At 51.8% G+C, this 13,347-nt stretch overlaps 1 protein-coding gene across 2 annotated transcripts in view; it reads right to left on the bottom strand.

Moving 5' to 3' along the window:
* Positions 1 to 1,435: 1,435 nt before the first annotated feature.
* Positions 1,436 to 13,347, bottom strand: part of DLL3 (delta like canonical Notch ligand 3) — a 282,646-nt gene continuing 270,734 nt past the window's right edge. The window contains exons 9-10 of one of the 2 annotated variants that reach the window (XR_005590652.1): positions 2,328 to 2,436; positions 1,436 to 1,929 (exon numbers count right to left, since the gene is read on the bottom strand). Coding sequence is in view for 1 of the 2 variants with exons in the window: in XM_039510864.1 (XP_039366798.1) it covers positions 2,431 to 2,436 (6 nt within the window). In the remaining variant the exon portion in view is untranslated. Of the gene's footprint in view, positions 1,930 to 2,174; positions 2,437 to 13,347 lie in introns of those variants that run through there. The other variant, XM_039510864.1, reaches the window with a different exon arrangement.

Here is a 13,347-nt window from a genome sequence, read left to right as displayed (position 1 = left end):
GCACAGCAGCTGGAGCTGAACTGGCACCATTTACAACAGCCGACATCCCGCCATGTCGCCCCCTCCAGTGCATCCTCGGGTGTTTTGGAGGTTGCCATGAGCCCCAGGGTATTTTGCTGAGGGGTGCTGCGTGTTTCCCTGCTCAGTTACACTGAGGTAAACCCAGACTAACTCCACAGAGAGTCACAGTTCTGAGACCGGGGCCCATCAACCCTGGTATCTGGTCTCTAGAGTGGCCAGTCCCAGCTGCTTCAGAAGAAGGTGCAAGACGCACCCCCTGGGAACAACGAAGAGATAATCTGCCCAGAGAGGAAGTGTCTACCTGACCCCAACCAATTACTGGGTTGTCTTTTGCCCTGAAGCATGAGACATAGGTCTGTGTTTTAATCCTTCCTAATGTAACTGGCTATTCCCATTATCCAGAGAAACCTCAGATCCTGGTTTGAACCCTGTTAAATCATGTGGCAGTGAGGCCAAATCCTTTTGTCGGTTTAAAATCGGTTGCCTCTCCGTTTCACTGAATGGCCCCTTGTTCCTAAGTCACGGAAAAGAGTGAACGAAAACACGGTGTCTACCTTCCTAATCCAGTCCAGGGTGTTCTGTGGCTTTATCATCATCATCTCTCACTCTTCATCAGTAAATCTCAAAGCGCTATAGAAAGGAAGGCAGTAGGATTATCCCCATTTACAGATGAGGAAACTGAGGCACAAAGTCACTTGTCCAAGGTCACCCGGCAGCTGAGCCAGGAATAGAACCCAGTGCCCCAAGTTTCAGTGCTGTATCCCCTAGGACATGCTGTCTCCCATGTCCCTCTGTTATATACCTCCTCTCTAAACAGTCCCCGTCTTTTCAATTTCTCTTGATATGGAAGTTCTCTCAGGGTGTTTAACAATAGATTCCATAGAGAGATTCGCAGATTCTCTTAAGGCCAAAAGGGACCACTAGCTTCCTGCATAACCCAGGCTGGAGATTCCCCAGCCCGTGAGTCCTGCTTCCAGCCCATATCTTGTGGTCGAGCTAGAACAGATCTTTTCTAAATAGACATTGAATGTTGATGGAAAGACTCCAGCTGATGGAGAATCCACCCCTTCCCTGGGTCAGTTGATTAAAGGGTTAATCTCCTCTTCCTCCACTCTTAAAATCTGTGCTGTATTTCCAGTTTCAATTTGTCTGGCCTCAGCTCCCAGCCACCGGATCTCACTCTGCCTGTCTGCAAGATTAAAGGGCCTTCTAGTATCAAATCTCTTCTCTCCTTGTAGATGCTTGTAGACTGCAACCAAGTCATCTTATAACAGCAGAATCTGCCGCTCAACCTTCCACCAGCGTTAAAGAAAATCAAAGTAGATCCGTCAGAAAAACAAAGCATCAAACTGATTTTTTTTTCACTGAGCAAAATAGATATTTTATATATTTCTTTTTAGAGAAAATGGGGACATACAAAAATGTAAAAGGAAAAAAAAAATCCGGGAAACAGACAGGGATATATGTACAGGACACTTCTTATAAATATACAATATATACAATTTAAATATGTATATAGAGTATCTCCAAAAAGCTTTTTGTACACGGCACTTCTTTTGTTTTAAATTAAAACAAACGCAGTTTTCAAATAATAATAATAATTAAAAAACCATTAAAGATTTTTCTCCCCCCCGCCCCCAGCTTTGTAACGCTTTAAAGAGTCGTTCCCATCCCCTTGCGCCATTGGTTCCTGAAAGCAAAAGAATCCATTAGTGGAGCGTCCCGTCTAACCGCCTCCCTTCCAACCCATCTCTGGCACATAAAGGGCGTCGAGAGCTTTTCGCCATGTGGTCTCAGCACGTGGCTCCGCCCCTTGCACGGGGGGAGGGGCTTATCCCCATCCACCGCTCTGATTGGCCAAGTGGCAAGGGGAGGGGCTTCCTTCCTTCAGCTCGACAGGGAAGCAGTCTGAGACAAAACCACAGCATTAACATAATAATAATAATAATAATAATAATAATTAAAAAGCCAGGGCAAAAGGAACAAAGAGTCCATTCCTGGCAGCCCCCTGCTGGAAAAGGACCGGCCTTTTCTGACTACTGCTCTACTGTCTTCCTGATGCATCTCCAGTGCAACATCCTCCCCCCTCTACTCTCCAATTCCCCCCCCAACAACCTCCCGCCCCGCAAAAGAGACATCCGCACCCCCTCCACAGCCAACTTTCCACCTTCCAAACCTTCCTCTGTTCCCTTGGTCCCCCCCACCCCCAACTCACATAGCAGCAAGAATAAATATTAAATATTTTTCTCTTTAGAAAACAAACAGGAGTCGATATTTATAATCTATAGATTAAAAAATAATAGTACGTCGTCCGCCGCTGATCCACGCGTCCAAGGAGGCGTCTCTGTAAACATTCTTTAGCGGGGCGGGGGGGACGGAGCCACAGGTCCAAGGTTGGGGGGGCCACTTTTAAACCTAGAAATGAACAAGAGCGGGGGACGAACGATTAGGGCAGACGGTAACCGGCTGGGAGTCAAAAGGCCCTTGCCCCGCCCCCTCCCGCGCCACCCTGGCCAAGGAATCCAGCCCCAGCGTGGGGCGAGGGGTCTTGGTTTGGCGGAGACCCCGGCCCTGCGCATCTTGGTTCATAAACGTACAGGTGGGGTGCTGGTTGCATCCTGTCCAGATGTCGGGTCTTAGGGACAACCAAAGAAGTGACTCTCTGATTCATAGAATCAGAGAATATCAGGGTTGGAAGGGGCCTCAGGAGGTATCTAGTCCAACCCCCTGCTCAAAGCAGGGCCAACCCCAACTAAACCATCCCAGCCAGGGCTTTGTCAAGCCGGGCCTTAAAAACCTCTAAGGAAGGAGATTTCACCACCTCCCTAGGGAACCCATTCCAGTGCTTCACCACCCTCCTAGTAACATAGTGTTTCCTCATATCCAACCTAGACCTCCCCCACTGCAACTTGAGACCATTGCTTCTTGTTCTGTCATTCCCTCCCTTCCATGTGAATCTTGTCCCCAATTCAGGACTTCGATGGAGCACTGCGGATCTACACCAGGTGGGGACGGGACTTTACGTGAGTGGCAGTGGAGCAGAGCTGATGGGTTCACCACAGAGCCACTGATCTCCCTACAGAGGCCTAAAGCGAGATGTTCCCATGTGTCAGTGTTTACACCCATGCAAGGTGGCAGTCAAATGCTCCCACTGGGGACGTTGGTGGGGGCAGGGGAGACAGCGTGGAATGGAGGCCGGATGTCACCTGAGGACGTGTCACAGCCTGGGTGGCGGGGCACACGAAACGCACACAGAGTGGCGGAGAGGGTGAACAGCTCATACCGAGAAACGAGGAGGCACTTAGAGGTATTATGGTAGCACCCAGCCAAGAGCAGAACCCCTCTGTGCCCGGTGCTGCCCACGCACATCCCTGCCCCAAAGAGCTCCCAGACTAAGCAGACCCTCCCCCTTTTACAGCGAGAGAGAGGAAGTGATTTGCCAAGGGCCGTTCATGGAGTCCGCGGAAGAGCTGGCGATAGCAACTAGATCTTCTGCCATGTTCGCGGCACGTGATCAGACCCCTGGGAAGCACTATGGGGCGTCCCTTCCACCTGCTCTGGCTCTGTGTAGCACATGGCGCAGGGTGACCCTGCTTAGCAGATGCCCAGGGACAGCGTCTCCATAGGTGTCTGTACGGTGCGTAGCACAGCGGGTGCCCTGGTGAATTGGTATCGTCTGGTGTCATAACAATAGTAATAACAATAGCACCTTTCGTCAGGAGGCCTGGAAGCCCTTTACAAAGAAGGTCAAGATCATTAGCTGCATTTTACATACGGGGAAACTGAGGCACAGAAGTGGGGGAGTCACTTGCCCAAGGTCACTGTGAACCCGGAAGTCGCTCAAAGCCAACTATACCTCATATCAGGCATGACACATTCATTACCCCAACCCAGTGTTGTCCCAATATGTCTCTAAACGGTGTCCTGTGAGGCCTCAGAAAGGAAAAGGCTGAGAATCCTGTCCCAGAGATCTGCCTATCTTCATGGTCCTGGCTTTAATGCCCTTGGAATTGGTGTGGGCCAGCAGCCCAAGACTCAGGACACTTGTCTACTGACCTGCCCCATTTGGGCACGGCGTCACCAGAGCTCCCAACCGCAGCGCTCATCTTTGACTCTGCATCTTTCCTTCTCCCCAGAGCCAGCATTAGCTTCCCCCAGGGGCAGCTCCAGGCACCAGCACGCCAAGCGCGTGCTTGGGGCGGCAAGCCGCGGGGGTGCTCTGCTGGTTGCCGCGAGGGCGGCAGGCAGGTTGCCTTCGGCGGCTTGCCTGCGGAGGGTCCGCTGGTCCCGCGGCTTCGGTGGACCTCCTGCAGGCGTGCTGCTGAATCCGTGGGACCAGGGACCTCCCGCAGGCAAGCCGCCAAAGGCAGCCTGCCTGCAGTGCTTGGGGCGGCAAAATACCTAGAGCCGCCCCTGGCTTCCCCTACAATCCACCCCTATGTCTCTTGCTAGCCCTTGGTCACCTCTCTCCTTCACTTCAGTGACCTCCTCTTTTCTGACCTCATTGCCTCTTTATCTCTCTCCCCTCCAATCCATGCTAACCGGAAATAGCCTCTCCCCACCGATTGGACCTCATCTTCCAATCACTTCCACTTTTTTCATCAAATGTAAAGCCAGAAGGGACTGTTAGATTCTGACCTCCTGTATCTCACACAGCTGAGAATTCCACCCTGATACCCCTGTATCGAGCCCATGAACATCTTTTCCTATAAAGCATCCAGTTTGGAAGTGAAGACATCAAAGAGAGGGAGAATCCATCAGTTCACTTGGGAGTTTTACCTGCACTGGTAAAACAAATTGTGCCTTATTTCTAACTGGAATTTGTCTGGCTTCGACTTCTATCCATTGGTTCTTGTTCTCTGCTACGTTAAAGACCCCCCCTTAGTACCTGGTATTTTCTCCCCATGAAGATATTTAAATATTATATTCAAGTCACCTCTCAGTCTTCTTTCTGATAAGCTACACGGGCTGAGCTCTCGAAGGCCTGGTTTACGCTACAGAGGTAGGTCGACGCGAGGCAGCTTCCGTCAGCCTAACTCTGTAAGTGCCACAGATGTAACTCACCTGCTGTGCTGACGTAACAACTCCACACCTCTGCGAGAGGCCTAGCACATGGGTCAACGCAATGTCAGTGTAGACACTGCATTGCTTACGTTGACCGTTACTGGCTTTCAGGAGCCATCCCACAATGCCCCACGCTGACAGTTCAATCGGTGCAAGCGCGCCTGGTGAGGACGCGCACCGCCAGCACAAGGAGCGTCGTGTGGACACGCAAAAGTGATTTAATCACTGCAGTGGCTGTGGGGCGACTTAATTTTGTAGTGTAGACTTGGCCGAAGTCTCTGACTGCAAGACATTTTCTCCAGCTCTGAAGTCAGTTTTGTAGCTCTTCTCTGTCCCCTTGACAATTTTTCAACATCCTTTTTAAAATGGAGACGCCAGAACTGGTGGCAGTATTCCATTATCAGTCTCCCCAGCGCTGTGTAGAGGAGGCGACTTTCCCTCTAGCTGTACTCACTGCTCCCGATTATGTGTCCAAGGATCGCCTTAGCCCTGTTTGTCACAACATCGCACTGGGAGCTCTTGACTTCGGGTTGGAATGACCCGCTCCAGTCAGCTGATGTTTACCAAACACCCTTCTTCTCGAACACAGAACACAGAACTTCCCAGAGATAATGACCACAGGCCGCTGTGTGTCTGGGTCTGGACTGCAGCCACCTGTAAGTCCAGGCCCTAAACTTGATGGGGAAGGGACTGTGAGGAAGGACATGTATGCTCTGTCCAGTCACTGTGCCACACCCAACACACCCAATGCATTGAGTAGCAACACTGTACACTGTATTTGATGGCCAGTTCATCAAATAGCAATGCTGTCACGTTCAACGCAATCAGTGAAAAGCTGTCATGCCCAACTCACTGAGTAACAATGCCATCACACTCAATTCACCGAGTAACAATGCCATGGGACCCAACTCATTGAATAGCAATGCCATGACGTCCAACTCACCGAGTAGCAATACCATGGTGCTCAACTCACCGAGTAGCAATGCCATGACGCCCAATTCACCGAGTAGCAATGCCATGGCACTCAACTCATTGAGTAGCAATGCCATGGCACTCAACTCATTGAGTAGCAATGCCATCACACTCAATTCACCGAGTAACAATGCCATCACACGCAACTCACTGAGTAGCAATTCCATGGGACCCAACTCACCGAAAGCAATGCCATGATGCCCAAGTCACTGAACAGCAATGCCATGACACCCAACTCACCAAGTAGCAATGCCATGGTGCTCATCTCACCGAGTAGCAATGCCACGATGCCCAACTCACTGAGTAGCAATGCCATGACGCCCAACTCACCGAGTAGCAATGACACGACGCCCAACTCACTAAGTAGCAATGCCATGGCACTCAACTCATTGAGTAGCAATGCCACAATGCCCAACTCATCGAGTAGCAATGCCCCGACACCCAACTCACCGAGTAGCAATGCCACGATGCCCAACTCATTGAGTAGCAATGTTGGCACCCAACTCACCAAGTAGCAATGCCACAGGACTCCACTAATTGAACAGCAGTGCCATGACGCCCAACTCATCCAGTAGCAATGCCATCATGCCCAGCATACAGAGCAGCAAAGCTGCCATATTCAACACATAGAGTAGCAATGCCATCATGGCCAACTCATCGAGGAGCAAAGCTGCCACTCTCAACACACGGAACAGCAATGCTAGTATCCCATCATGACCAATTCATCATGTAGAAAAGCTGCCCCGCTCGATGCATGGAGTAGCCATGCCAGCACAGCCATCACTGAGGAGCAATGCTCGCCATGGGATTCCAGATCAGTTAGTCACAGATAAACGGCCCACAATTCACAAATGGCTGCTTTAGAATGTTCTCTTTGCTAGGTCAGTTCAAGCGCACCCAGCCAAACCTTCATGACCCACAGTCACACGGGTTAGCAGAAGAATCAATGCAACTAGCAGAGACCTTAATTTTGAAATATGGTGGGATCCCTACTTAGCACCGGTGGAATATCGCCATTGCGGGTGCAGCGCTTTGGTGGATCACCAGATCAGAAACTCAGGAGCAGAGCAAACACTCCAGGATCTCCATACGGGTCATTTGAACCCGAACCTTCACCTCTTCTCCCATTACTCCACACACCCCATTAAAGAATTCCTCTCCCTCCCTGCCTCTAATGCCCTTCAAACCTTTGAAAACTGCTTCAGGGCATGAGGCAACCTCCAAGTATAGGATGAAACTTCCCCTCTGGGCAGGTTATTCCAACATTGCTCATCAAGGGGTGTTCTGGCGTCTGGGATTAGCTAGTCGGGCATCTGGCCTGATCTGGCAAAGCAATTTCTACGTTCCTACATTTTGCCTGACCCTCAGCTTTAAAGGACTCGGTCAACGGAAACATGAACTGGGGAAAGAAAAATCAGCTCCTGGATTGTTCTGCACAACACTGATTTTCAGTTCCAGTTTCCTAGTTTTGTTTATATACGTTTTTAACGCCGGTGCATGCAGCAGCATCTGGTTGCTTCACTTAGTTCCAAGGAGGGCAAGGGGGGTGGGTGTTGGTTTTCCCACCAGAGGAAAAGGAAAATTTGGATAGAGGAATGTTTTCCATTGCAAAAGCTGAAAGTTCTGATTTTTTTTTCCCAGTTGCAGAAATCTTGGAACATGAAAAACTGCTGTGCAACCTAACAGAATGGACAATGCTTTCCTGAGACAGAAGAATTTGGTTCCAGTTTGCCACAAGTGAATCTGCTCTTTACTCCCAACCCAAGGTGTCTGGGGTCTCTTCCAGTCCCAACCTCCTCTACACACCCAGCCCAACTACACTATGCAGAATCCAAACTCACTCTCCCCTCCTCAGAGTTCGGCTTTATTAAACCAACATTCAGGTAACAAAATTGAACTCAAACCTTCTCCCCAGGCCAAGCTGCCTCCTAGGGCTCCTCCCCAGGACTGCTCAGCCCACACCCTAGGTCCTCTGTCCTCAGGAAGGCCCTTCCACCTCCCTTGCCTCCAGGGAGGGTAAAAGAGCCACCAGGAGCAACGAGTCACCAGAACCCACTTGACCCTTTCCCAGCAGAATCCCAGGTTTGTGTGACTGTTACTGCTGAGTTCATCTCAGACCGTAGAGGCTAGCTTTTAAATCCAGAAGTCCCAGGTTCAGCCCCCTCAGATGGTCCATCCTGGGGTGTTGTCCCATGTATACAGCACCTACCCCAATGGGGCCCTGCTCTTCAGCAGTTACTGTAGTAACAGTGCAAACCCCTGCCCGCTTACTAGTGAGCAGGCTCAGTCCATCGGCCACCAAGTCCCACAAGCTCATCCAGAGCCGCCCAGAGGATTCAGGGGGCCTGGGGCAAATTGCCCCACTTCCCCCCCCCGGGCAGCCCTGAGCTCATCCCTGAGAGAGGACACAGCACTACTCTCCAGGGAGTGAACACATCAGCCCAGGTCTCTGCAAGGCCAGGGTCTGCAGGGGGATAAAAATGGAGGTGGTGGGGTTGCGATCAAGGAGGGTCTAACCTCCCACTGCACAAGCCACTCCATATCCGGTGCCTTCCAGGCTCCCAAGAGAGCCCTGGGCTGACAGGTTTGCCATACGGACCAGTGAGTTTACCCAGCTCCCCAAGCAGAGATCAGAGAGTACACCCTTCCCCATGCCCTGTGGGAAGGGGGTCGGGGGAGGAATCAGCCCCTGGATACAGGCCCTGGCAGCTAAGCATTGCAGGACCCAGCCGTGATCTCTCTCCTAGCCTTTGACAGAGGCCAAGCTCACCTTTAGCACTTCCAAATTCGTCCCCTCCCCACCCCCAGGTATTGCTGCTGCTGCTAAACCCTGCTGGGTCCTCTCCATAATCTACCCGCTCCTCGCCATTCTTTGGGCTAAAGGCCTTCGGCCAGACCCAGACTCATTCCTGCAATGGTCCCCTCTAGGCCTGTTCAGTCTCCTCGTAATGCATCATCTCTGGCTGGTTGGATTCCACCGGACCAGTCTTCAACTCCATCCTTCTCTGGCATCCTCCCAGATCCCTGCCCACTCCCTCCCTCTCTGCTCTTGTTGGTCCTTGCTCTGGGCAAGCTGCAGGGCTCATCCCCTTCCCCTTCCCTGCCTAGAAGCTCCCCTCCTCTGCTCTGGCTTTTGGTTGCTTCCCGCATCTCTCCACTAGCTAGCTGTCCTGAGAGCTGCTCTGGGGAGAGGAGGGCTGGATCCGCAAACTTTGCCATAGGGTGGTGGACTCCATCACATGGTGCTTGGTCTTATCTGTCTCCAAGCTGGGCTGCTTGGTCCCTGCTCCTCCAGGCACCTGGTTTCCCTGTCCAATCTCCAGGACAACTCCCCCGCCAGTGGCTGGCTGCTCCAGTCCCAGCAGGAAGTTCCTCTCCTGTTATGCAGTAGCCCCGAGGATTGACTTTCTGCTCTTTGTCTTTGGAGTTGCTGCTCCAGGCCTGCCAAGAGCAACCCGGGCAGCTGTAGGAGTAGCTGGAAACAGAGAGCAGGAGCCAGCACTTTGGGGAACAGCCAGTCCCCTGCAAGTGCCCCGCCATGTGCAGCCCATACCTCCAGAGAGTCCAGGGCTTCATCGGGCACTCCTGCCTTGACCCCCAAAACCTCCTGTAACAGCTTAAGGGTAATTTGCCCCAGGCCCCCCTGTTTGACAGGCCCCCCAAACCAGGTAGTGTTGAGATCTGGCACATGGGTATGCAGGGCCATTTGGGTTTGGCCTGGCTCTGTCTCCGGAGGGACAAATTTGAACGGCGTTGCGACCCTGAGTGCTAGGTTGCAACGCCAATGAAATTTGGCCCATCTGCTCCTCAGTCTCAATCTATGGTGGGGCAGACGCGTCAAACCTGAGTGGGTTGCACCCTGCTTTAGCCCCTTCAAATGTCGGGAAGAATGGCGCAGCCCAGGCAAGTGCCATCATTGTGCCAAGAACTTCCCTCATTCAAAATGGCCACCACCGCCTCCTACTGTTCCCAATGGGAGCGAGGCTATGGGCTGACCTTGTTCAAAATGGCCACCACCACCTCCATCCGTTCTCTGGGGAAGCGGGGCCATGGGCAGACCTTGTTCAAAATGGTCGCCATCACCACCTATTACTCCCAATGGGTGTGAGGTCACAAGCTGACCTTGTTCAAAATGGCCACCACCGCCTCCTACTGTTCCCAATGGTCTATCTAGCCCAGTATCCTGTCTTATGACAGTGGCCAATGCCAGGTGCTTCAGAGGGAATGAACAGAATAAGGCAATTATCAAGTGATCCATCCCTGTCATCCACTTCCAGCTTCTGGCAGTCAGAAGTTTAGGGACACCCGGAGCATGGGGTTGCGTCTCTGACCATCTTGGCTAATAGCCATTCACAGACCTGTCCTCCAGGAACTTATCTCATTCCTTTTTGAACCCAGTTATACTTTTGGCCTTCATAGTATCCACTGGCAATGAGTTCCACAGGTTGACTGTGCGCTGGGTGACAAAGTCCTTCCCTTTGTTTGCTTTCAACCTGCTGCCTGTTCATTTCACCGAGTGACCCCTGGTTTTTGTGTGACGTGAAGGAGTAAATAACACTTTTCCTAGTCACTTTCTCCACACCAGTCATAATGTTATAGACCTCTGTCATATTCCCCCTCAGGCGTCTCTTTTCCAAGCTGAACAGTCCCAGGTTTTTAAATCCCCCCTCATATGGAAGATGGTCCATCTCCCTAACCATTTTTATTGCCCTTTGATGAACTTTTTCCATTTCTAATAGATCTTTTTTTGAGATGGGGGCGACCAGATATGCACATAGTATTCAAGGTGTGGACGTACCACGGCTTTACATAGAGGCAATATGATATTTTCTGTCTTATTATCTGTCCTTTTCCTAATAGTTCCTAACAGTCTGTTCGTTTTTTTGACTGCCGCTGCACATTGAATGGATGTTTTCAGAGAACTCTCCACAATGACTCCAAGATCTCTTTCTGGAGTGCTAACAGCTAATTTAGACCCCATCATTCTCTCTTCCCCAATGGAAGCAAAGCTATGGGCTGACCTTGTTCAAAATGGCCACCATCGCCTACTCTTGATAGGAGCGAGGCTATGGGCTGACTTTGTTCAAGATGGCTGCCATTGCCTCCTACCACTCTCAGTGGGAGCGTGGCTACAGGCTGCTCTTTCAAAATGGCTGCCGCCTCTCCCCCAGCCTAGGCGCTTATCATCCGGACCCAGCCCCCTGGTATCTGAGTCCCACCCGGCCATGGGCTGGATTTGTGACAGGAAGCGGCCCCAGGGTGATGCTGCTGCTACCACTGACATTTTGGCTGGAGTGGGGTATTGGAAAGGAGACGAGAGGACTCTGGGGTGGATGGGGGCATGGGGCAGTCCTGCTGCATCCTATCCATACATGGGGAGCCCTGCTCAGAGAGGGGTTAGGAGTAGGACCCCCTACTCCCTCCCCTCTCCTCTTCCTCCCACGTTCCTTCTCCCTTCCATCCTCCACAGTCCCAATTCCCCCCACCCAATTTCTGGGTCAGTCACCCCCTGAGCACTGCCTGTCTCTTGCACTATATTTGGGGGTGTTTCTTCCTGCCGGGCCAGGCCTGAGACTGGGGTGAGGGACCGGAAGGTGGGAGAGATGTTTGAGGTCAGGGTTTGCTCTGGGCAAAGGCCCGGGGTGGGGCTATTCCTGCCGAGCCAGTTGGCCCAGGCCTAATTAAAAGCCTCCATGCCTAATCAGCACCCCCTCTCGGTGACCCTCATTCCCTACAGTACGGAGGGGGAACCAGGGTGGTTGTGGGAGGATGGGAGGGCAACGTACAGTTATCTGAGGTGTGGAGCCATCAGGATAAGGTTGCCACCTTGGCAGTACAAATAACGGGAACATCTGCTTGCTCTACCACATACACCCTATACCACTGACCCCTCACCCAGGGCACTGTCTCCTCAGCCCCAGTGGGCTCCTGCTCCTGGGCCTGCTCCGGGCACCAACCTCACCAAGCGAAGTTGATATGAGGAGAAAACTGGCTCTGTGGATGAGGGGAAAGCAGTGGATGTGTTATTCCTTGACTTTAGCAAAGCTTTTGATACAGTCTCCCACAGTTAAAGAAGTATGAGCTGGATGAATGGACTATATGGTGGATAGAAAGCTGGCTAGATTGTCGGGCTCAATGGGTAGTGATCAATGGCTCCATGTCTAGTTGGCAGCCGGTATCAAGTGGAGTGCCCCAGGGGTCGGCCCTGGGGCTGGTTTTTGTTCAATATCTTCATTAATGATCTGGAGGATGGCGTGGATTGCACCCTCAGCAAGTTTGCAGACACTAAACTGGGAGGAGTGGTAGATACGCTGGAGGGTAGGGATAGGATACAGAGGGACCTAGACAAATTAGAGGATTGGATCAAAAGAAACCTGATGAGGTTCAACAAGGACAAGTGCAAAGTCCTGTACTTAGGACGGAAGAATCCCATGCATTGCTACAGACTAGGGACTGAATGGCTAGGCAGCAGTTCAGCAGAAAAGGACCTAGTGGACGAGAAGCTTGATATGAGTCAACAGTGTGCCCTTGTTGCCAAGAAGGCTAACGGCATTTTCGGCTGTGTAAGTCGGGGCATTGCCAGCAGATCGAGGGACGTGATCATTCCCCTCTATTCGACATTGGTGAGGCCTCATCTGGAGAACTGTGTCCAGTTTTGGGCCCCACACTACAAGAAGGATGTGGAAAATTGGAAAGAGTCCAGCAGAGGGTAACAAAAATGATTAGGGGATTGGAACACATGACTTATGAGGAGAGGCTGAGGGAACTGGGATTGTTTAGTCTGCAGAAGAGAAGAGTGAGGGGGGATTTGATAGCAGCCTTCAACTACCTGAAAGAGGGTTCCAAAGAGGATGGAGCTCGGCTGTTCTCAGTGGTGGCAGATAACAGAACAAGGAGCGATGGTCTCAAATTGCAGTGGGGGAGGTTTAGGTTGGGTATCAGGAAAACCTTTTTCACTAGGAGGGTGGTGAAGCACTGGAATGGGTTCCCTAGGGAGGTGGTGGAATCTCCTTCCTTAGAGGTTTTTAAGATCAGGCTTGACAAAGCCCTGGCTGGGATGATTTAGTTGGGGACTGGTCCTGCTTTGAGCAGAGGATTGGACTAGATACCTCCTGAGGTCCCTTCCAACCCTGATATTCTATGATTCTATGATTCAAGCAGGACGGAGCCTGCCGGATCCACCCTGCTCCTGCCCAGTAGTGGCCCCCACAGCTGGTACCTCATCCCAAGCCCCCCTGTCCCTGCGGCTCCCAGGCGCTCCGGAGCTGGAGCTGCTGCCCCACGGCTCCC

This window comes from Mauremys reevesii, linkage group 22 (genome assembly GCF_016161935.1).
Source record: "Mauremys reevesii isolate NIE-2019 linkage group 22, ASM1616193v1, whole genome shotgun sequence".
Lineage (NCBI taxonomy): Eukaryota > Metazoa > Chordata > Testudines > Geoemydidae > Mauremys > Mauremys reevesii.
This window is presented reverse-complemented; position numbering and strand designations above follow the sequence as displayed.